This window comes from Physeter macrocephalus, chromosome 9 (assembly GCF_002837175.3).
Source record: "Physeter macrocephalus isolate SW-GA chromosome 9, ASM283717v5, whole genome shotgun sequence".
In the NCBI taxonomy this organism is placed as follows: domain Eukaryota; kingdom Metazoa; phylum Chordata; class Mammalia; order Artiodactyla; family Physeteridae; genus Physeter; species Physeter macrocephalus.
Window position 1 is genome coordinate 27002340 of NC_041222.1, and position 24545 is coordinate 27026884.

Here is a 24545-nt window from a genome sequence, read left to right on the forward strand (position 1 = left end):
CCTGTCCACCCTAGACACCCTGACCATCAGCCTTGGGCTGGAGGAGCAGAGCCTCAGTGGTCCATCTCTCTTTCCTGTGTGGAAGGCACAGGACTCCGGGCAGGCATGGGCCGAGGGGCGGTGGGCCTTAGGGAGGCGAGAGGAGGGTAGTGTCAGGTCAGCCACAAAGAGATGGCTGGGGTGGGGGCAGGCTGGCAGGACCTCAGGAGCATTTTGTCCATTCACCAGTCATTTTGCAGCCCCGTGCCATAACACTGACATAAGTGAGACCCTGGGAGGCAGCCATGGATCCAGGTGAGGCACCAAAGTGTCTTGGACTTCACTTTGTGGGGTGGCGGTCCACACCAAGATGGCACAATCGCTTGGGTTCCAAGGGAAAAGGAGGCAGGAAAGGCTTCCCAAGAGCTGAAGCTTGACCCAAGTCTTGACAGACGAGCAAGCTGGGAGGAGGGGACCCACCAGTGGCTTCACGGGTGCTTAGCTGGGTCCTGAGGAAGCTCAGAAGTGGGTGCTCTGTTGGGGAGGGGGAGAGACGGCCAGTGCCATGCCCAGAGTGAAGAGAGCAGCCCCAAGTGGCCGGCGTGGCTGCAGTTTCAAGGCTTGTGGAGGGCACGTGAGGAGATGTGCGACTGTGGGGTGTTTGACGGCCAGTTGACAGAGGGTTTTCCGAGCCCCTGGAAGGGTTGGGGCTTTACCCTAGGGACCGCTGGGAGTTACTGAACTATAACCCGCCCTAGGGACCGCTGGGAGTTACTGAACTGTAACCCGCCCCTCACCCACTTCCCACCCATCAGCTTACCTTTCCCCTGAATCAAATCAAGCTCGCTGAGATGCCCCTGCTGGTACCAGGTGGGCACTGGGCCATTTGGGGTGCACAGATTGATCCCATTGAGCCTCTACTCTAAAACCGAGGTCGAGTTGGAAAATTAGTCTAGGATAAGAAGTTGGGGATCCAGAGTCAAGTGGAAGTTAAAGCCAGTACTGGAAAAAAAAGGCCTTGAGGCCTTGTGTGCTTAACTAACATATGAATAGGATAGATCATCAGTGCTAGAGTGGGGAGCAGAGGGGCAAAATGCCTCCCGAGGGCAGTCAGGAGTAGCAATTGAAGGAGGTGAGCTCTAAGCCTGGTCTGGAAGGGCTTGGGGAGCTGAAAGGAGAGGTCATTGCTGGTGGGGAGCGTGATGTGGGGAGCAGGCGGTGACCTTGGCCCAGGGCCTGGAGCAGAGTGAACGTGCTGACTTTGTGATTCTGAATCTATCCAGCATTCAGGGGATGGGGAGCCAGCCTGGTGTAGAAATGAGCGTTTTAGACTCTCGCCTAAGTGTTAGCTGACCTACCAAATGTTTTTAAAGAACTGCTGAAATATTTAAGTCCTTAAAGCAGGCTTCTGCCATCTGGGTACCTATGCATGTAATCACAGCTCCTGCACACACCCAGGCCGTGGGCTTGGGTTAGGAACCCTCCATCCAGGGTTGGCTAGGCTGCAAGGCTGTTCTTCTGATGTGCTGCTTCTCCCTCCTGAGCAGGCTTCCCCTGGGAGCCCCAGCTGAGCTCGAAGGCTGTCATGAGAACCTGGGGAGCTCTTCTGGGGCATGAGGGCAGAGGTGGGCTTCAGATCCTCCTGAAAATTGAGACACACAATCAAGCCTGCGGACAGGTGGCCCATTCTCTGTCTGCTCCCACCTACAGACCATGGCTGGCTGCGGGCGCACAGAATGGCTGCAGTCACTCCAGCTCAGGGATTTTTCAAAACAGCCATTTCAGGTTGTCCACCACATAGAAAAATCTCCATAAAGCACCCCAGCACATCTCATTTTAAACAGTAGGAGCTTTCTGGTGAACCCTGTAAGAGGAATTAGTTGCAAATTAAACCCCCAGGAAACAGAATGATTTGACCTATTGTATAGACTTGTTGGAAGTGAGCCAATTGGATGTTGAAAGACATCTGCCTAAGATGATTTGGCTCTTAGAGTAATTGCTCCTGAGCTGTTCCTTCTGGCAAATGTGAGGGAGTGCAGTCAAGGGTCCTACAGCAGTGACCTTCTCTACAGAGCAGACGAGAAAATTTTGAGCACACCTCTTCTCTGTGTTCCCCCTTCCCTGCCCCCTACAGTGTCACTCCCACTATTAATGTCCTCAGCATGGTCAGTGAGGGAAGCAGGTCAGGAGGAGGGAGGCTTTCTCCGAGTGAGGATGAATGAGGTTTTCATGGAACTTGGGTGACAGAGGCTCCTCAGCAGGACCCCTGAGGCCCTGTCCTCCCTCAGGCTTGAAACACACCGTGACCAGTGCCTGCAGGGGATCATTTTTACAGACTGGCAACCAGTGGCCAGCGACTGCTGAAGGACACAGTGGTCAGCCCACTGAGTTGGCAGGAAGATTCAGAACAGCAGAGCCTTCTCTGAGTCAGTGGTGGGCGTACCGGGCCCAGAGGCAAACAGGTTTAAACACCAGAGGAGAGCTTGCCCTGAAGACAGGTTGAGAAATGCCTCTGGGGGACGGACATCCCTGGCGAGGAATGGCCTCTCTGTCTCACCAGGATGGAGTGTGGAGCCCTGGCGGTCATTTGGCCAGTGGCCGGTGCCTCCTTCCAGGGAGACGTGAGTGAAATCTGAAGTGCGTGTGTGTCTGCGTGGCGGCAGCTGTAACGTGACAGCTGCCACCCCCCCACCCCCCGAATCCTTCCCCTCTCACTGCCCCCACCCCCGTTTCTGAGCCAGCAAGGAAGCTTGTCTGGCAGCACCAACTCAGCTGTCATACCACATCAGCTTTTGTAGGTTCCCAGCTAGTGGAAAAGTGCCAAACGCGAGCAGATGATATACTTAATGAAATGCTCAGGAAGAAAACTTTGGTTCCAGTTACTGGGGGCTTTCTGTATAGCATAAAAGCACTCCTTTCCCCAGAGTGTTTCCAAATTGTTCGGTGCTAGGTACCATGCAAAAAAAATGACATGTTTCTAAACCCTGGAATCAGATCATGTCTTTTCAGAACCTTGTCACACATTGCAGAGTTCTTCCTTTTGGGGATATATATGGAAAATATTGATAGTGAGGTAGAAGTTGATTCTGTTTGTTCAGCATCAGTGAAAGACCTAGTACATGACTGAAATTACAAAAGAAAAATGAAATGGGACATCTTCTCCTTGTGAACATAAACTGATGGAATGGCGAGTCATTTATACCAGATGTCAGCTAGAAATAAGGCTGTGTGTCTATCTGTGCACATGTATGTATATGCTGCTCTAATCTCTAACGTTTGCACAGGGTTTTATGGTTTACAAGGCTGTTTTTATATCCTTTGTCTGGTTTTATTTTATAACAGCCTCATGAAGTTGATATTAGTATTCTCCCCACTCCACAGCAGAGGATGCTGAGGCTCTACTGGGGCAAGTTGACCCCCAAAGGGTGTGAGCTGGTAAATGGCAGAGCCAGGTCTTGAACCTAAGACTACTGAGTCTGGTTCCAAAATGTGCACACCAGTCAGTCTATTAGAGCTGCCAACATGTTTGGTACCTGGGATTAAAGCACTACATTACTGGGGGAAGTGAGAGGCTAATCATTTGAATTATATTTGCACTTATTCCAAGACAGTCAAGGTTTGAAACATGCTGGAGTGCGGGGAGGGACAGAAGACAATACTGTTTTCACGCACAGCACTCTTCCCTTGTTACTTATTGGGTCAAGTGACGTCATTTGGCCATTGAGGAGTTGGAGGCCCAGAGAGGTTGGAAGACTCTCCAGGGCACCCAGCTTGGAAGTGGCTTGGATCTGAGAGTCAAATCCAGATCCCATGGACACTTTCTGTGCTACTGGGTTGCTACAACCATATATAAATGTAAAATGTGGAAAGGAAGGAACAGTATGAAAAGGGGTGATATAGTAAATAAATGAACAACTGAGATCAATCGTCAGCCTAACGTTTAGTCACTTTACAGACGTGGAAGGTGCAAGGAGCCCAGGGTCTGCTGGCCGTGAGCTCAGCCAGGCTTCTGACCCACAGCCCGAGCTCTGCCCATTGCCCTCCAGGTCTTGGCTTGTCTGGATTTTCTGCAGGTCTTTGAACCAACAGATAGGAATGCTCTTGAGTTGATCTCTGTCCTCCATTGCCAGCTTCATAGTTGGAAGATAACGTTAAATTCCAGACTGCGGCAACCCCTCCCTACCAAGTGAGACTGCAGTCTCAGGCTCATTTCAGAAATTCCCTATTTCTCAACGGTGAGTCCATGTTAGTCCTCCAGTTATTTTTAGGTGGGAACTTTATATTTTCTCTTTCATACCAGTTTGGCTTCCCTGCTTAGCAGGGGTTATATTTTCTGTCTAGCAATAATGTTGGAGCTGCCTTATTTTTAACTTGGTTCGTTTTTCTTCCTGTGATTTCTTTTTTCTTCGAATTTAATACACACTCAAATAGGCTTTCTTTCCCTCCCTGCCCCCACTCCCCAGTTCTCATTCACTGCGTCCTAAGACTTAATCCAAAGGCAAGTTCTAAGTCTCATTTTGTTCCAGGGAAAAGGAAGAGGAAGAGGCTTCAGCAGGCCTTGAGTATCTCTTGTCACATGGGCTGCTACTTGTCATTTTATTAAAGTCTTTTCACCGATCACTCACCCTGTGTGCCCCTGATAAGAAATGCTTTTGACCCCTGCGCTCCACCCCCATCCCACCTCTGCAGAGAAAACCTATTGACCAGGGTAGCGTGAGGGACTCTGAGGGGCTAGACTGCTAGAGGGCCTAGCGTGTGAGCGTGTGACTGTGCATGTGTATGTACATACATGTGTATGTTCATACACATGTATGTTTGTACGTGCAAGTACACACACACATACTCTGGTGCTCCCCAGACCCTATTTCCATCTCTGGCACCCGTAGCATTTGATTCTGGCTCACGGGCACCCCACAGATAACACTTGAAATAGGACCCACGGTTGATATAATATGTTGTCATCATTTAGTTCATTTATGCCACCCTGCATGCGGTGGCAAGGCAGCAGTGAGAATGCAGTCTAAAACTTGAGGAAACAGGCCCCCAGGGACCTGACTAGCCCAGCCCCCAGCACAGGATAAGGTGAGGTGGGGCAGACCCGGAGCCCTGCTCACCCCTTCGCCTCCTCAGAAGCCTTTGATGGCTCCCTGTTGCCTCTCCACTAGAGTGTGATCCTTTTAGCCTGGTGGTACTTAAGCAGATGACACACATAATCACGTAGCCCCAGAGAAGACTATATTTTAGGCTTCGAGCTTCTCTAGGGCAAGGACCAGTCTTGACTGATCAGCATTTCCCCACAAACCAGCAACACGGGGGCTCAGTAGGGAAGAGCAAGTGAAAGAACGAACTAATGAAGCAGGTTGCCACGTCCAGACCTCCTCCCTCACCCATTTGCTATATGGATTTCCAGGGTCAGGATCTCACTCCATTTCCCGAAGCACCTTTCTTGTGTTGGAGCCGGAATCCTGTGTCACTCCTATGGATAAGAACTTGTCAAGCTGCTTGTAATCCCTTCTGGTGCCCTCGGCAAGGAGTCACCTTTCAGGAGGCAGCCTCTTTTGCCACTGGGCCTGAAGGTCTAGACCTGCTTCCCTGAGCACCCACCCCCCAAAAAGGGCAGCCTGTTTGCTATCACACATCTCAAGTTGATTTTGGTTCCTAGCTTGCTGATCAGTGTTGGTTGATGGGAATTACCTTGACTTGTCACTTAAGAAAGGATAAAAAGCCCCTGGGAGGGTGGGGTCCTTTGCAGTGAAACCATGGGTCCCAAATGCTTTCAGGGATCAGGCCTGTCCTCGTAGCTGTGTTTTGGGAAAGCTTTAGTTGTTTGTGGTGCCGAGACTTGTAACTACAGTTCTTTAACGTGTCTCTAAGCATGGAACGCCTCCACGGATGACCAGGGGCATGTTTGGGGGCTGTGTTATAATTAATACGTACATCTTAGAGTTAAAAACCAAAACATGGTCTCCTCCAAACTCTTATTTCCTAAACTTCAAATGTGTAAACATGACATGAAACGGTAATTGTTTAAAAACAGTCACAAAAGCAGAAGCTGTTGATCGGAAGCCTGTTCCACAGGAATGTTAAGTAGAAGATGAGGGAATTCCACAGCCATGGTGCTTCCCGAAAGCAGCAGGGAGCAAGAATGACAGTGTGCACGGGCTCTGATGAAGGCAGATGTGGCCAATCCCAGGTCTGCCCCACGACCTCACTTACCTACTCTTCCTGTTGCAGCCTCAGTTTCCCCATCTGTCCTGCAGTTAATATAAAGCTGTTGGCACCATGCCTGGTTCAAAGTAGACCCTCAACAAGTGCTGTCATGAACAATAATAATAATAAAGAGGATAGTTTCATGTGCCACGTCTGCACGTGAAACTTCCTTTAAAAATATTTTCTAAATTATTCCATTAAAAAACCATGTGTTGGGGCTTCCCTGGTGGCGCAGTGGTTGCGCATCTGCCTGCCGATGCAGGGGAACCGGGTTCGCGCCCCAGTCTGGGAGGATCCCACGTGCCGCGGAGCGGCTGGGCCCGTGAGCCATGGCCGCTGGGCCTGCGCGTCCGGAGCCTGTGCTCCGCAACGGGAGAGGCCACAGCAGAGGGAGGCCCGCATACCACAAAAAAAAAAAAAAAAAAAAAAAAACCATGTGCTCTGGGTAAGAAAACATACAGGCATATAGGAAATTTAAAAATGAACTCTCTCTTCCAGAAACAAGAATCGTCATTAACAATTTGTTTTATATTCCTTTAGCCCTTTTCCCATTAGCTTACAAAAATACACATCTCTACATACTACCAGCATTTTTTTTTCCTACATAAATGCTATCCTACTAGACATCGTTCTGCATCACAGATCTTGTCCAAGGTCATTAGTTCTTTTGAGTGGTTCTATAATGTGTCTGTAACACAGTGTATTCAGTCATCCCCCTATTCATAGACTTTAACTCGTTTCAAGTTTTTCGTTCTTACATTCTGCAGCAAACATCTGTGTATTTCTGCTTGTGGGTCTGGGTATTTCTGTAGAATTGATTTCCAGAAGTGGAACTTCAGGCCTTAGGGTATTTAATTTTTGTTAGATTCACCAATTTGATCCCTGAAAAGGTCATTTCCAGTTTATACTCCCTGCACCAGTCGGTGAGTTTGGCTCCCTTCCTAAGGTAGACAAATGTTTTAAAAATATTTTCTCCTGTGCTAAATTCTGAATTCGTAAAAGACTGCTTACGTTAGGACTCGCAGGGGATGTGTCAAGATGGATTGGGGGCTTCCCTGGTGGCGCAGTGGTTGGGAGTCCGCCTGCCGATGCAGGGGACGCGGGTTCGTGGCCCGGTCTGGGATGATCCCACATGCCGCGGAGTGTCTAGGCCCGTGAGCCATGGCCACTGAGCCTGCGCATCCGGAGCCTGTGCTCTGCAACGGGAGAGGCCACAGCGGTGAGAGGCCCGCGTACCGCAAAAAAAAAAAAAAAAAAAGATGGATTGGACTTGAACTCGGCCCTCAGAAGCTGGAGTTGGTGTGGGAGCTGAGTGTGTAGGTGGCTAGAACCGTGGTAGAGTCTCAGGGTCCCTGGGCTGAGGGACCCTCACCACTAACATTGAGGGCATGCAGGGGTGGTAAGCACCATCCTAGCTTCTTGAAGGGAAGCGTTAGTGACAGTGTCAGATTCATCTTTGAGCCGCTGTACCACCTCTAACACACTGTGGGTTCGATACATGGGGTCCCAACCCAAACAGAAACTCGGACTTGGGGTTCTGGGGCTCCTAGAGGGTAGCTGGTTGGAAAAGGCCGCCAGTGGTGAGAAGGCCATCTCCACTCAGCATCTCATGGTGCCTCTGCTCTCATGTTCCAGGCATTGATGGCACCTTTCACACAGTATGGAGTCTTTTCAGGACACCTTTTTAGGGCCCCAAGAGGGGCTGTTCTTGTGTTTCCCAGCATAAAAACATTCATTATCCAGATGTTTCCTTCCAAAAATTCTTGAGATGGTCATATGGATGGTGTAATCTGTGATAGCTGTTGACAGGAAAGAGCCACTTGAAAGCAGTTCTGAACAGTGGTAGCTTTCGGGTTCCTAATTCTTGTGATAGCACCTCACACACACCTTCCCTTTCCCCACCCTTCTTTTCAGACAAAACAAAAACACTCCGCTGGGTTTTTTGTGCTGCGACACCAAGAAATACAAGATGTAATAGTACAGTCGGAAAGACCGGTAGAGTGGGAATTGTGTGGATTTCTCACTCTGACTTTGGCAAGTCCCTTTGATTCTGGGTTTCCTGTTTGCCCTATTAAATGGGGTTGTTGGCTCTGGCCATTAGGGTCTGTCTATAACCAGATGGTTATAAAAACCAAATCACACAAACTTTTTGTGGTCCAGAAAGTTCTATCTGGAATGAAGGAGTCTTGCTGTTGGTCATTTTTGTTAAGTTTGGATTGGCTCTTGGCAGGTGGTCACTCCTGGGCCAAGTAGGGATCCCCACTGAGATCCCCACTCTTGTAGTGGCTTTGCTACCATGAGGTCTCCTGAGGGTGGAATTGCAGGTTCCTCTAAGAGAGCTGAGGCTTGGCTGCATCCCTAGTTCGTCAGGGTCAGGAAAAGTGGCAGGTCCCCTCTGCATTGTGATAAAGAGGTTTTCTTATAGACCTGGCTTTCTGTGTTGATACACAGTCTTTTCAGGAACTGTTTGAGAAGGGGAGCAGACAAGCAGCCCATCCTAAGACCATGCATGGTAAGCATGTGAGGAAGGATTCTTCATAGAGGCAGAAGGTAGGGTTCTCCAGAGAAACAGAACCAATAAGAGAGATTAATTACAAGAAACTGGCTCGTGTGATTATGGAGGCTGGCAAGTCCCAAGATGAGTCAGAAAGACCCAGTAGAGCCAATGGTGTAGTTCCAGTCCAAGTTTGAAGGCCTGAGAACGAGGAGATCCGATGGTGTAATTCTAGTCCAAAAGCCAACAGGCTTGAGACCCAGACAGAGCCAGTGTTTCAGTTTGAGTCTGAAGGCAGAAAAAAAAGTTGATGTCCCAGTACAAATGCTGTCAGGCAGGAAGAATTCTCTTTATTGGAGGAGGGTCAACCCTTTTGTTCTATTTGAGCCTTCAGCTGATTAGCAAGGCCCACCACATTAGGGAGAGCAATCTGCTTTACTCAGTCTGTGGATTTAAATGTTAATCTCATTCAGAAACACTGTCACAGAATATCCAGAATAATGTTTGACCAAGTATCTGGGCAACCCTGTGACCCATTCAAGTTGACCCACAAAATTAATCACAGGCAGGAAAACACAACTTTGTGTTGGTATAGAGCTTCTCCTCGCAGAGGGTTCTCGTTGCATATTGGGGTTGAATTTTGGAGGAGTTTGCTGGAAGGTGGTTAGGATGCCAAGGTCAGGGACCCTGCACACTGTAGGATGGGTGCTCTTGTGTATGTCCCCTCTTACTTCATGTGCTGGAGCTACAGCACTGGAACAAGAAGCCTGTGTGAACATCCACTCTTTGTAGAATCAGACAGGTCTCTGGAGCCAGGAAGGCCTCCGAGACGATCTGCTTCACCCCCTCCCACCTCACCTGGAAGGAATCTTAGCCCCAGTGGATCAGGCAGCTGACCAGGGTCACACAACCAGTGAGCAGAGGGCCAGGCTGGTCCCAGGCCGGCAGCCTCGTCATCACCATCCAGAAGGCTGAGGTTGTCTACAAGTCCTCAAGGAGATTAGTTCCTCTATTGAAGCAGTTCCAAAGCAAGGAAGCCTGAGGCAGAGAGCTTGCCAGATCTCAGCAAGTTGCTTCCGCCCGGACAGCTGTGCTGGGCATGCGGCACAACGCCAGCAGCACCCCTCAGCATGAGGCAGTGACCCCGCAACCAGCCCCAGGGCTGCCGCCTCCACCAGATGGGTATGGGTGGGGTTTGACCAGTTTGACTGCAAACCTGTCACATGGCAAGGGGGGCTGTTAGATACAGATGGAGAGAAGGGTCATGCCTGGAAGGGGTCCCTGGCTCTGCCCTGGGAGGCTGGCACCCTGCACCCAATGCCAGTTTGTAATCACTTGCTTAGAGCCAGCCAGCCTGGGACCAGCAGCATGCATTGGCCACCCCTCTAAAGATCTAGAATGTGCTTAAATACCTCTTTGATGGGCAGCTCTCTTCCTCCTGATACCATCCTTTGCTTTCCTCCCAGACTGCCTAACGATTCCTATAGGTACCTATGTGTGGTCCTGGTCATATAAAGCCCAAGATGACCTGAGTTACCTTGACTAATGAGCAAACTGATGACCAGAGGGAGGAAGTAACCTGCCTGGCGTCACTCAGCACGGTGAAGCTAGGACCAAGTTAGCCGACCAAGTCGGTTCTTCCAGTGCTTGCATTCCCTGCTGACCTGAACATGTCCAAGTTATTTTGGACCTGGTGGAGCGGAAGGAGCACCAGGCTAGTGTTGGAAAGGCGATATAGACAGCTGCATGTTTAAGAGCATGGGCTTTGGAGTCAGGCTGCCTCCATCCCTGGCTTGCTGTGTGACTGTCTTTAAAGTGGTGATGCCAGCAGCACCCCCTTATAGAGGTGTTGGGAGAATTAAGTGAGAACTTGGAGGCACTGCGCTTGGCACAGACCTTGGTACACCGTAGGCACTCAGCACTCTTAAAGTGTATTATTGAGAGTTGAGTCTCCTAGACCTTGGCTGAACCACTCAGCCTGTCTGAGCTGCAGATTTCATACCAGGCAGGTGAGGAGGGGGCTTGGGTGTGGTTTTGGATCCTCCAAGGCTTGCTCTGGGAGGTTCCGTGAGAAAGGGCTGGTGATGCTGCGCAGTGAGGGGTGTAGCCAAGGTGGTCTGGCGTGAAAGCCTGTCCCCCGTGGCTTTATCACATTAGAGTGCGGCCTGAGGCCTGTCTAGGAGCTAAGACCTCACCGTGCCCAGCAGACTGGAAGATCGCACCAGACGGGTGGCTAGCCCTCTCTGTAAGTACAGTCCGTCAATACGTGGAAGACACGAGGCTGGGCCGTCTCTGGCTCTGTTTGCCGAGGCCCCTGGCAGTCCCCCCTGGGCCCCGGCCTCTGTCTGCAGCACGGGGGTCAGGGGACGCCCGCCCCTCTTGAGGTTGACCTGAGGGTACTGGTGCCACCCCGACTCTGCCTCGTATCCCAGTAGAAATGCTTTCTTTTCCACTTTTGGGAACTGTTCGCTGGAGTGTGTTTTTCTTTCTGGAACCCTGGGCATCCTCTCTCCACTATTTGAAAGGGTAGAGACCTAATTGTTTGGAGGGTCGGACCTTCAGGTCATCACAGTTGATCACCACGCCCTGGTGTTTCCTGCCAGCTTCTGTAAAAGCTTTTTTTCTGAAAGCGCAAACCTGATTGAGACTGCTGGCCCACATTTTCCAGTTTCCTACCCCTCCTCCTGGCGTTCAGGGCCCTCCATAGCCCAGCCCCAGTTTCCTTTCCTAGCCACTCCCCATCTCCTCTTCCTCAGTAGCCCCGGGCTCGGGACAACTCACAGTCTTTGGTTTTACCTCACAATCCTTCAAGCTTTCCTCTGTCCACGACTTGGTTGGTGCTCATCCTGCCTCTGTTGCGCTTTATCCTGGGGCCCTGACTTCACCCGTCTGAATCTTCCTTATTTCCTTGAGTATATTCTACCCTGGGCCCCCCATTCATTGTCTGTGATGCCAGGCAGGTCCCTCGGCTTCTGTGGCCCTTGAGGGGCCTCTTTGCACTGGGACTTGAGATCCTCTGAAATGCCACCTTCTCCCTAAGGTTTTTTCGAAATCCCTGGGACCGCCTTTGCTTTCTGCCTCTTCCAAGCTGCCACCGTCTGTACCACTTTAGAACTGGGTTGGTCCCAGCGGAGGCTCTGAGGCTGCCAGTCACCCTTGCCTGTCTCTGTCATGGGGACAAGGAATGACATGCAGCCAACACCCAGGACAGTGCCGGCACAGGCAGGTGTTCAGTAACTCGTAACTGTTCTTCACTCAGCACTTAGGGATGCTGGTGTCCCGATCCTCCTGCTAAACCACGGCTCCTTTGGGGGTGGGGGGAAGCCTTGTCTCACACCACGTGAGTGCTCAGCATTGGCCTGGGGTCCGCCTTAGCACCCAGTACGGGCTCAGTGATGTTTGAGAAAGAAAAGCAGGCAGGCTCCCCGATTGCCTGTGAATGTGGGTCTTCCATTGACGTGGAAGCAGAGAGCTGTCCTCCTGAGAAAGTTGCTGCTCTAAATGGACGCTCGTTGATGCACTACCTTGAGCCTGGGAGCAGCCGGGATCCTGGAGCGGCAAGTTCGCCTCAGTGAGTCTCTGCAGGGGATGGCGACAGAACTCAGGCCTGCAGCTGCTCTGAGGCCTGTGCACGTGAAGGCAGTCACTGGAAGAGTGCAGAGTGATGGGCAGGGCGGAAGGGCCTGGCCATAATTGCAGGCAGCTCCCGAGAGCTCTGTGAAGAGGCCCATGTGGCCTTTTAAATCGTGAGCAAAGCACATTCGGTGTCATCAGGGGTGTGGGCTTGTCTCCCCCAGGGACCACAGAACAGGGCCCTCCAGGGGAGACCCCATCCTGTACAGATGTCCAAGGGCAGGGATCAGACCGGGCTCCCTGACTCAGACCTGGGCCTTCCCCTCGCCCTTGGGCTGAGCATAAAAGAGCAAGCGGTGCAGGTTCCACCGGGCAGTGACAGGCCCGCACTGCTCCCGCCAACGTGACCAATGTTCTTGTTCCACACCCTTGCTCCACAGAGCTCACCCTCTTTTTCTGGGGTGTTTCTGTGCACGCCTGGAAAAGAGATGGTAAGAGAACTCCAATTAGTCAGTCTCGTGGCTTCTAGACAGCTCCGGAAACCAGACTAGATGGAGGAGGGGGTGGGGCCTCTGCCTGTGTTGTGTTGGGTTTGTGTCCAGGCTCCGTCTCCAAGCTGCCCTACCCTTGCTGCCCGGCGGGGTCCGCCCCGAGGACCCCTGCTGCCCCATGCTGCCACCTCAGCCTCCGGGGGCCCCCCGAATTCAGGCATTCATTAGGAGGAGGGTCTTTCTCCAGCAGATGTTTTAACAGTTTAGATGAGGAGAGCGTCCCCTGCCTTCCCTTTGATGTGGTGCCTGGAACTTGGCTGGATTTCGGCTGTCTAATTAGGAACAGCTGCCCGCCCCTCCTGTGGAACTCCTCACTTGGGCTATGGTGCCGGGTGTGCTTTTTAGCACCTCAGGCCTGACTGAAGTAGATGCCCCTGCCTCCAGAAGATTACAAACAAGACAGTCTGATAAAAGAGACATGAGGGAGCATCTGGGAAAGGTAGGAAGAAGAGCCCTGGTCTAAGAGTTAGAGGACCTGGGCCCTCGTCCTTCCCCAGGCCTCAGTTTCTCCATCTGTAAAATGTAGTCATTAGACTCCTGGGCACTGAGCCCTCCCCTGTGTGTTTTGTGTTCCGCACAAGAGTTGATCTGGAGCAAAGCTCCCATGTGGAGGTGAGAGACTGCCAAAGCAGCAGCTAAAATCAGAAGTTGTGGATCCAGAAATGGAAGGTTCATAGATGGGTGGTGATGAAACCCTGCCATTTCCAGCGCAGGGTTGCCTGTTAGAGTTCACAAGCAGGCCTTCTGTGGTTCTGGGGGATGAAGGGTGATCTCAGAGGAGGAGGGCTCTTGGAATGGTATTCCAAGGATGCCCCAGTAGTGGTAACTGAAATGAAGTCAACATTCCCGGAGTGCCTTCTGTGCACCAGGCGCCATTCTAAACACTGAACGTACAAGAATTCGTTTGATCCTCATAACATCCTGGACTCTGTTGTCCCCGCTCCAGAGATGAGGAAACTGGGGCAACTTGCTCTGGGTCCCCCATTGGGGCCGGGATTCAGGCCCCAACGGTCTGGCAGGATCAGTGTTTTCAGCCACCACACTGTGCTGTTGAACCTGTCGCTTTCCTGGACCCCCAGGGCTTTGCCTCCCAGGTGGCGGGTGCAGGGCAGCACCAGTCAGTGGCGCTGCATTGTCCTAATAATGCAGCCCTAGCCCATGGAGGCCTGAGGGCACAGCCAGGCAGGCCCACCACTGGCTGAGTAGAGGTTTCTTGGGCTGACAGGGGATGGCAGGGCCTGGGACTGGAAGCCTCCTTGGCCACACATCTCTACTGAGCTCTGCCACCCTGTCATTTGGGATCTGGTGTGGATTCCCAGACAAACCAGCTGGGAAATTTAGAGGTGAGGGGCCTGCAGGCTGGCATCTGTCATTTCCAGCTAGGCTCCTGCATGTCTGTGCCAGCCTCACCCCACCCAGCTCCACCCTGCCTGGGGGTTCTCCACCCTGCACCTCTCCTTAGACAGTCTTGAGGGTGCTGTCCTGTGGCATTCAAGGCCATCCAGAACCACTTCCACCTGCCTCGGCGTCCCCTCTCAATGGGCCCCCTGGACGGCCCACCTTCCCCACATACACCTCGTGCTTCCAGCCCCTGTGCCTCTGCTTCGTTCCTTACTTCATCAAACACCCAATTTCCCTGCCACACCACCGTGCCATGCCCTCATGTCTAAATTCTTTAAGGCCCTCCCAGATTTCCCTCAACTGAGTTGTAGGGTCACATCTGCTCCCTGTTGAAGACCCTAAGCCTCCTCTTGTCTGTGTTGGGGGCTCTGGCCCTCTTTCCCCGAGGGCTCCCTGAAGACCAGGACTGTGTCTGCTTCATCTCCGTCTCCTCTCGTGCTGGGCATTCAGTAGATGCCTAGCGGGGTGTGAGGACAGGTGGATGCTGGTGCCCCCAGAGAAGGCTGGGTGTACCAGCGAGTACATTGATTTCCTCGGCCTGTTTCCCAGAGGTGAGGCCGAGCCCTGCCCTCCTTTCTCTGTTCCTGAAAGGAAGGTAAAGAGGTAAAGAAGAGGGTTTTTTTCTTCTAGTCTTTTTCATTAGATGTGTGTCCGCCTGCTTTCAGAATACTGACCTGAAGCTATGCATAATAAAAAGAAATTTATATAATGAGGCTGTTATAATAGATATCAAGGTCCACATAGAAGGAAGGGCAAGTGAAAATGATTCCACCCAATATCTAAGCTAACCTAGCTATTGAGGTTAAGCATCAAAATTAACCCTGAGCTTCCTGACAGCCAAAGGAAATAAACAAAACAAAAACACACAAACAAAAAACTGTGAGGGGGAGGCACAGAGTTGGTGAACACCAGAGTAAAGCGTAGCTTGTTGCCAATGGACTTGCGGAACTCGAAACACTTAGAGCCACTCAGAAGGCCCCTGGTTTGCACCAAGCTCTGTCCTGGGCCGCTCACTCAGATGATCCCCTCGGCTCTCCTTGCCTCTCAGGGCCACAGCCCTTGGTCAGCACACCAGCCTCACCCTCCTGGCTCTGTGCCCTTGGTGAATATGCCCAGGGCCCCTTCCAGTTCTAACATTCTCCGATTCTAAAACAAAGTGCTCTATTTTTTTTTTTCCTCCATATATAGTTCTACTTGAAAACCTTTCTACTTCAGAAGTCAACAGAAATCCCTACCCTGTCAATTTAATGTTCCTGCTCCCTGCCTAAGAGGCATAAAATCACAGCCTGCCACCCAATATTAAAGGTCATTTTCCATGAATTTATAGATGGTGATGTCCAGATAACTTGTGACTTAAAACATACAGTTACCAGCACCCCTATTAGGTCAGTCTCTGGACCGTCCCAGATCGGTTTGGGCAATAAGGAGGACGGGCCTGGTCATTAGGCAGGGGACAGTGATGTCTGGTGAGCTGGCCTGGTGCAACTGCCCTTGACTTCCTGGGGCTCTTGGCAAACATCTCCTGGGAGAGGAGATGTTCCCTTAAATGGGTGTTTTCTCAGGCAAAGGCAGCTGCTTCCGAAACACACAGCTCCTATAAGCCCAACTTAAAATCGTATTTACTTTCATGTGATCCTCTCTTAACTACATTTTTTCTTTACTAACATACTTATTCATTATTTAAAACAACTTTGAAAAATTATTATGCGGTAATTCCTCCCTCTATACACAGTAGCTGTTTATCTTGCTGTATCAGGTTTTCTGTCCTTTATTCATGTGTATCTGTACTTACAACATTGCTGTCATCAGAGTTTAGATATTATAGGCAAAGTGTGTGATGACGGTGTTCAGCAATTCCTAAGCAAGGAATAGAATTCCTCTGGGGTATTGTTCACATTGCCCAGGACTTGTTCAGAAAGCCCACATTATATGGTTTGCTCAACACATAAACAGTCTTGTATTTCACTTTTTTTTTTTTATTTTAAAGAAGATGTTGGGGGTAGGAGTTTTTTAACTTATTTATTTTATTTTTGCTGTGTTGGGTCTTTGTTTCTGTGCGAGGGCTTTCTCTAGTTGTGGCAAGCGGGGGCCACTCTTCATCGCGGCACTTTTTAACTTAGCATAATTTCATGCACGCTATTCCATGTAGCTACATAATCTTCAGATTTATCATTTTAATGGCTGTTTAATAGTCCATCCAGTTAGCATGCCGTAATTTACTTAACTGCTCCCTATTGTTGAGGCCTTAATGAAAATTTGAATTCACCATGTATTAGGGGGGAAGCTTGTTTTAATGATTACCATCATAACATCCCCTACCCTGACTGCATGCCATTACTAACACAGCTTTGGTAAGGTGCAGATGCTTTGGAGACAATAAATCCTGTCTGAGAGGTGTATTTCCAAGTCCCTCTGATTTAATAGCTAATCTGTTCCCTGCACATGTTTTCCTTTTAAGCTAGTGTTTATGTAGAATATCCATCTCTTCTGAATATTGTGTAATACTGGACTATATGCATTTTTTATTTTGTTCCAGGTACCTTATCACTGAAGTCAGGGACTTTCATAAATTGGAATTTGGGGGTAAAGAGGGGTTTCTGGCTGTCAGTTGTCATTCATTTATCCCACCCACATTCATGGAATATCTGTTTGCAGCTGGGCTCTGTGAGAGAGAGAAAGCAAGGATGTTCATGATTATTGGGGGCCCACAGAAGTGCATCCATGAGTTGCTTTGTGGCCCAGGATTAAATGACGATTTGCATGCAAAGTGCTTTGTAAACTGTAGAGTACATGTCAGTGGTTGCTGGTCCTGCTTGTGAAAGAGGATGAAGTGGAAGGTGGTTTTCCTATGTCAGTGCCTGTCAGCTGCATTCCCAATGTCCCCATCCCTTGGAATTCTCCAAAAACAGGAAGCTAGACTGCACTCCTTAGAACCAGGGGCGGCAGTGATGCGGATGATGATGACCCCACAAAGCAAGCACTTTGGTAGATTTCGTAATTTACAGAGTTGTTTCCGGTACTTTACAGTTGGTCTTCACCTTAAAATGACCAAGTCCTGCCTTTTATAGCTCTTCTCTTCTCCTCTTACTCCCCCATAAAAAGGAAAGCATCATCCTCAAAACTAATAAATCATCCCAGTTTACTCATGGGACCCAATAAAGCCGTGTTTTGCCAAAGTAAGGGACATCTTCTCAGAGGAGACGTGATTTTAGGCAGCCTGAGAACCACATAGTGAGGTTTCTCCCTTTTCTTTTACTTTCTTTCTAAAAAGAGAAGGTTATTCTTATTTGCCAAAGAAAATATTTTGGTTTGCTGCTTAGACCTCCCGCCTGCCCCCACCAGCTCCCCAGTACTTGCCATCTTCCTTTTCAGCAGAGAGAAAGTGAGCCTTGGGCTTGCCTCCTGGCAGTAGTACCCACCTAGCTGGTTTTGTTCTTGTTCATCTTTTTATGTTTATCATCTGTTTTTGGTAAGGATAATGGCTTATGGGATGGTGATTAAAAGTTTCCTTTTTAAGTGAATTTATTTACTCTAAAAAATGAGGCAACATCAATAACAATGGTAAATAATAAGCCAGGTGGTACTTGAAAACAGCAAAATCATCAAGTCGGTATGTAACTCAGTGAAGTTTGGGAGATACTACCACAGCGCTATTTAATGTCAACACTAAAGGTCACTACCCAGCATTGGTTAGTTTCTGTTGTATCAGGGCCAGTGCGCAGAGGTGGATTTTTTTGTCGACCCTATAAGCTGGCCTTGGATCATGAAGCCCAGTCTAAAAGAATGCTCTTTCTCAGAAAGGCTGACATCATTCATGTGTTTTGTCAACTGCTCTTCAAGGCACATGACTCCTGTGGGTTTCTACTATATCTTTATGGCACTGGAACTCTGATTTGGAGAATGCCTCGAGATTCCACTTAAATAGCTCACTCTCACCACCCTCAGTGCTTTTTTATCAAGCCCCACCGCCCCTCTCCCACCTCCTTGGACCTGGTGCTCCAGCAAAAGTAGATAGTGAATAGACACACAGTGGAATATTATTCAGCCTTAAAAAGAAATGAACTTCTGACACATGCTATAACATGGAAGAACCTTAAAAACATTATGCTAAGTGAAATACAACTGTCACAGAAGGCCAAATACCATGATTCCACTTATATGAGGTACCCAGGTAGTCAAATTCATAGAGACAGAAAGTGGAAGGGTGGTTGCCAGGGGCTGGGGGAGGGGAAATGGGGAGTTAGTGGGGCACAGTTTCAGTTTAGGATGAAGATAAAGTTCATGAGATGGATGGTGGTGATGGTTGCACAACAGTGTGCATATACTTAATGCCACTGACTTGTGCACTTAAATATGGTATAATGGCAAATGTTATATACATTTTACAAATAAAACAAGAAAGTGGGCAGTGAGCACGTTCTCTCCAGCTGCACTGCCTTGGCTTGCCCTGGTCCTACCACAGGGAATCCTGTCCCTCTCCTGTTTCCACTTGTCAGAGCTGTCAGTTCAAATGTCATCTCTTCTCCTGTCTCATCCCTCCCAGGCCCTGCAGGAGCCCCTTTGCTGCAGAGTATTATGGTGATTTAGGTGCCCGTTGTATCTCTTCTGGAAACAGTGGGCTTGCCGAGAGCAGCCTCAACAGCGAACCCCCTCCTTTCCCCCTGTCCTCACGTGGGCCCTGCACACAGTGAGTGTTTATGATCAAAGCAAGAAAAGTGCCCCTGTGTGAGGAGGAAGCACCTGATCGTAGCATCCTGGAATCCATCATTCAGCCACTGCTGGCCTCTCAGGAATAAGCAGCAGCTGAAAGGAACATGCCCTGTCTGGGGCCTCATCTAGATGGGCGGCCGCCCCTCAGCCCACACTGGAGCCAGGCCTTGGCATCCTCTCCAGAAGATTAAGAGCTTTCCTTCCTTATTCAGAAGTGAAACTGGACATCTGCTCTCAAGTTTCTTGGCTGTATTCAGTGTGTTAGAAGATAGGCAGGCCCTGGGGGAGGTAGAAATGCAGGAAAAGGGTCACTCCTGGGGCTTTGTAGGGGAAAAATCAGTGACCCTGCATCCCCTGGGGGTGGTTCTTGGCTTCTTAGGTCTTTAAAATGAATATGTGAGCTGGGTGGAAACTTGAGGGTCGTTTGGCCCGATCTTCTCGTTTTATAGCTAGGGAGTGACAAGTCCAGAGACCAGGGAGTTGCCCTAGTGGGAAGACCACCCCCGCCTCTGTAAGTGACGGGGCTGAGAGCTCTGCCTGTCCCGGGCTGGTGTCAGAACACGCCCGGAACATCACGCTTACTTCTAGGCCGTGCCCTTGAAGACTGCAGGCCGTGGCAGGGAGGCTTCTCGTTCTGTTGTTTGGTCCAGAGCTTGAGATCTCTGTGAGGAAGGCTTGAGCAGTGACAGCAGAGACCCCGCCCTCAAGGGGTGGGGCAGAAGTTAAATACAGCCTCCACCTCCCTCCTGGCTGGCGGCTCTGAATTCCTTTGGTGTCACCTGGTGGGTCCCAGGTGAGGAAGCACGTGCTGTGCATGCTTTACATCTCTGCTTCCTTCCTTTTTGACTGCAGAATTTCAGAGGCAGGAAAGCGTCCGGTCCCAGCACAAAGGCATCCAATTATACGATACCCCTTACGAACCCGAGGGCCCAAGCATGGACTCGGACTCAGAGAGCACGGTCAGCCCCCGACTGCGGGAGAGCAAGCTGCCCCAGGATGACGACAGGCCCGCCGATGAGTATGACCAGCCATGGGAGTGGAACCGGGTCACCATCCCAGCTCTGGCAGGTAAGGAGCCAGTGGCCCTGCTCAGAGGCGGCCGCTGACCCGCGTGGCACTCACCTTTGTAAAGGGCGTAAGTGCATGGGTCCCTGCCTGCTCAGGTAAACCACAGGGTTTCTAGGACAGCTGGGCCCTTCAAGGATGAGAAGGGTCCTGGAGGAAGTCCCTTAGGCCAGGCCTAGGGGAACTCCTGGGTCTGGCCTCCAGGGTCTCTGTTCCAGTCCCTCCCCCCATCCCCAGAGACAGCCCAGATGATCTCATTGTCTGACTCTGTCTTGGTCCTGTTGGTAATGCTCTAGTTCACTGAAGCCAAGATTTCAGATTTCAGAAGGAAATCTTAGAAGCTAGAAGAAAATCAATCTGCAGAGTGGCTCCTATTGGGCCTTGTGGAGCCCAGTGGCTCCATCCTGTCATACAGCTGCTACAGGCCTGCATGCATCCAGGGCTGCTGCGTTTCCTGTCCCAGCTTCAGCACAAGCCCATCCACAGAGCACAGGCCGTGGCTACATCCTGACCTCAGGAGTTGACCCCACCCCTGGCCTAGAGCCCCTTGAATGGCTCAGGTGCCCCTCCTCTCCCACAGCCGTCTGGAAAGCAGTCTGCCACGTGTGTCACCTGTCCTAAGCTATGTACACACCCTTTGATCCTAACCCCTGTCCTTAGGATCCAGGCTGAGGTTATGATCTAAAGCACAGAAAAGGCATGATGATCATGAGAGATGGAGAATGACCTGAATGTCCAGCAATGGGTGTCGGTTAAATGGAATATTGTGCAGCCACTGCAAAGTGATGTTGACACAGAGTTTATAACAACCTAGGGAAATGCTTATGTTTAATGTTAAGAGGGGAAAAGTCAGATGCAAAAACATTTTTATGCTTCTAAGAGTTTAGGCATATAAACAGAGAGACATCGAGTGACTAATTTAATTCTTACCACATTGAAGGTCAGAAAGGGAGAGTTTTTATTTTTATTTAAGATTCATTTTGCCTTGAATCTCCCACTTTCATGCACAAGTAGACCCTTCCTCCCTTCCTAGCCCCCCAAAGTGAGGCCTCTGCCCTCCCCTCATCTTGATTCCCTTGCTCGAAGTTCTGACTGTTCTAGCACAGACTGCTCACAGATCCCTGGATGTAGCACACTGTGCAATCCCATGCCTTCTGTCTAAGTGCCCTTCCCTGCTGTGTCCTATCTGGAAAAGTCCTGTGCCTCCTTCACCATCCCTGTGAGCCCTCCTAGTATGCAGCCATATGTCCCACGGGCTTCCTTGCTGCCTCTCTGAGCCTGTTGAGCTTTCTGCACATGACTCTGGTGGGGCACTTCCCTCACCATATAGACTCAGTGCTGTAGGTGCTGGGCCCGCCTGCCAGGCCGTGAGCGCCAGCCAAGAGCCAGAGCGGAGAGTAGTCATGTGGCTGAGGTCCTTGGTCACCTCAGGTCTCTCCCGTGCATTTCACAGCCTCCTCTGCCCTCGGCACAAGGGAATCCAAGGCCTGCCCCCTGGCATGGCTGACAAAGCTGTGCTCCTCCCGGGTGTGGGAGGAACTAGAACGGAGCCGATGATGTCCCAGAGGTGGCTCTTCACAAACACCAGTTTGATTAAAGGGCTAAAGGGTGCATGTGACAACTGTCCTAGACATCAAGGGCCCATGGCAAGAGAAGGCATTCCAGGCGGTGTGGCATCTCACCCTCTCCTGGACTGACCACCTTGCAGGTCATGTCACCTTAGATGCTCTAGTCTAGTCTGGTGCTTTGCTGCTCAAAATGTGGTCCCTGGACCAGCGGCATCACATCACCTGGAAACTGGTGAGAAATGCAAGGTCTCAGGCCCCACCCCAGACCTGCAGAGTCAATCTGTTTTAAAAGACCCCCAGGTGATTCGCTGGCATGTTAAAGTGAAAAGCCCTTACCCTACAGGATATCATCTCTTCAGAAGCCTCTCAGGCCAGAACTTGCCCACTTCTGCCCAAAGCTGGTTTTAAAACTATTGTACATTTAGTTTTTCACAAAGGATCACAAGGTCTTAGATAGAACTGTCTCCAGATAAGTTTCTGAGCCACAGGTATCCACTGTGGACTTGGTTATATGTTGCTGAGTTGCTATCACAAGTGTCATTATAGGTCAACTTCTTAGGCTGCTGATAGAAAGTAGACTCAGACTCATGTCCCCCCACCTGTGTCTCATCAAGTCACTTACCTCATCAATTGTGTGTCTTGCTCTGGGGTGGATACCGATTGTGCTTTTCCCCAAGAAGCTTTTGGCTCGGTTCTGATTTCTGGGGCATAGAAGGAAGCTGTTTCACTTGGGCTGGAGGGATGCTGTGAGCACCAGCCTTTAGTCTTGACCGGATCCCTCCCCACATCTGTGGACAGAGCCTGTCAGGTGCGGCGTTGCAGCCAAGGAGCACCCTCCTGTCTCCTAGCCCCGAAGTGCAGGTGGAACGAGGTGGATGGGCCACCTCTCAGGTAATAAGGACGAGTTGAAACAGCTCGATTAGGTTGCTAAAGTGCTGCCGTGGTCCCATCTGTAAACCCGGAAGGCTGGCTGCTCCGAAACAAAGGATAATGTTCCCATCTGAATCAGTAGTGTGTGTGGCATGTGCTTTAGCACATCATTAGTGGTGTCAGGGAGCAAGACAGTGCTGGGCTGGGCCTCGTCCTCCTTATCGCAATACCTGTTTGAAGTGCCCCACACAGTTTCTCTGGGCCCTCGGGAGCTCTGTGATGGGCCCCGAGAGCCTGGGGTGCAGGATCTGTAGCCAGGGTAGAATCCACTGGGCAATATCGTTAGCATCTCTTTCCATCCCTTGTTTTTTGTTTGTTTGTTTGTTTTTTTGCCGTATCGTGCAGCATGCGGGATCTTAGTTCCCCAACCATGGATCGAACCCGTGCCCTCTGCAGTGGAAGCGCAGAGTCTTAACCACTGGACCACCAGGGAAGTCCCTGCATCCCTTCTATTCTGATTCTGCCTGTTTAGCTTGCATGAGGGAACCTGGTCAGTGTTTTCAGATTTCCGAAGGTGTGTGGTGTGGGGACCCCCAAAGGGCAGAGGTAGGCCCACCAAGAAGGGGTCATAGGGATTTAGGGTCACAGTGAGTGGTAAGAATTTCAGGTACACCTGAAAGTGTATAATGAGCTCCCTCTCACCGAGATTTGCCAGCAGAAGCTTGAATGAGGCAGGATTGGTGTTGGGAGGGCTTTGCCCTGCAGTGGGAGGTTGGCCTGCAGCCCTCTCCAGGGCTGCTTCCAAGCTTCATTCCTTCAGGATCCCAGCATGCTGGTCAAAGGCCAGGAGAAGGGAAGGCCTCTGAACTACCTCTGTGATTCAGTCTACGAAGCAAAAGTGCTTTCTGCCTTTCAAAGTGCTGTCCTGCACTGCATTCGTGAAACGAGGCTGTTCTCAAAGGGATGCTTTGGTATTCTCCGCAGAAGTAGGCCTTCTCAGCCAGTGCAGCCTTGCGGGAAGGCTTGATTATCCCTTCCCGGTTGTCGCGAAAACAGCTCTTGCAGGGTGTGAGGTGGTCCTAGCTTCTTGGGAATGATAGTCTTCCCTTTTCTCGGAATTCTGTGGCCAGGTGAATGAGAGACACCGCAAGCTCCCCAGGAGCCCTCGGCTTCCCTTGCCTGCCCTCCCTCCAGGAAGCTGGTGGTGGCCTCAGCCAGAACCGCTGCCCACACCCATCCAACACCGGAGTCCCAAGCCACACACATGGCCCGAGCTGATCCCAGCCCCAGGACAGATGCCCAGTCAGTTTTACCACCAGCTGCAGCGAACAGAGCGGTGCGGTGGCTTCCATCAAGCTGACAGCCCCCTTGCCACCCAGCAGAAACACCTGCCTTCAGAGCTGGCTGGACGCAGTTCTCCACCCGCTCGGTTCTCCAGGGGGTGAGTTCTCCACTCACCGCCCCCTGGAGTGTTTACAGCCGGCAGGTCCAGCCCCGCGTTGCAGCTCCCTGCCCAGCGTGGGGCAGGAGAAGTAGCCTGGGTGATTCCACGCTGTCTTGGGGGTGGCGCAGCTTGTCTGACCAGCCCCTGGGCTTTGTGGCACGAATTGTGGGATGGACAAAGGAAGCCTGCCCAGGAGGTGGCCACACAGGCAGGGGGCCAAGGAGCTGGGTGGATAACCTGGCAAAGCAGACATGGATTTGGAGTCTTCAGATCTCTGAGGGGCCATTGGAAGGACAGGGACTGAACCTGTCCTGGGGCCTCTATTCCCTCACCTGGGAAATGTGTCCACTGCAGAGGGCCCTGGTGGGGCGTAAAGGGCACTGCGTTGGGGAAGTGCTGGTATTTACAGAACACTTGTTCGTGCGTTATCTCATTTAATCCTCACAACCACCCCCTGGGACCTTAGTTTCCTCCTTTTACAGATAAGGAAACAGAGGTCCAAAGAGAAGAAATTGCCCAGGAGCCTATAGCTAGTCAGCTGCAGAGCCGGGATTTGAACCTGGGAAGTCCCACTCCAGAGCCCAAGCCCTTACCCTGTCAATGTCTGGGCTCTCTGACACCATCCAAGATGCTGCATATAATGTGGCTGGAGCCCTCGCCCTCCCAGAGCCCACAGGAAA

General features: G+C 50.8%; 1 protein-coding gene across 1 annotated transcript in view; it reads left to right on the top strand.

Annotated features, from left to right (window-relative positions):
• Positions 1 to 24545, top strand: part of SHB (SH2 domain containing adaptor protein B) — a 139836-nt gene that overhangs the window by 68767 nt on the left and 46524 nt on the right. The window contains 1 exon segment of the mRNA XM_007107112.4: positions 19771 to 19986. Within this exon segment, the coding sequence (XP_007107174.3) occupies positions 19771 to 19986 (216 nt within the window).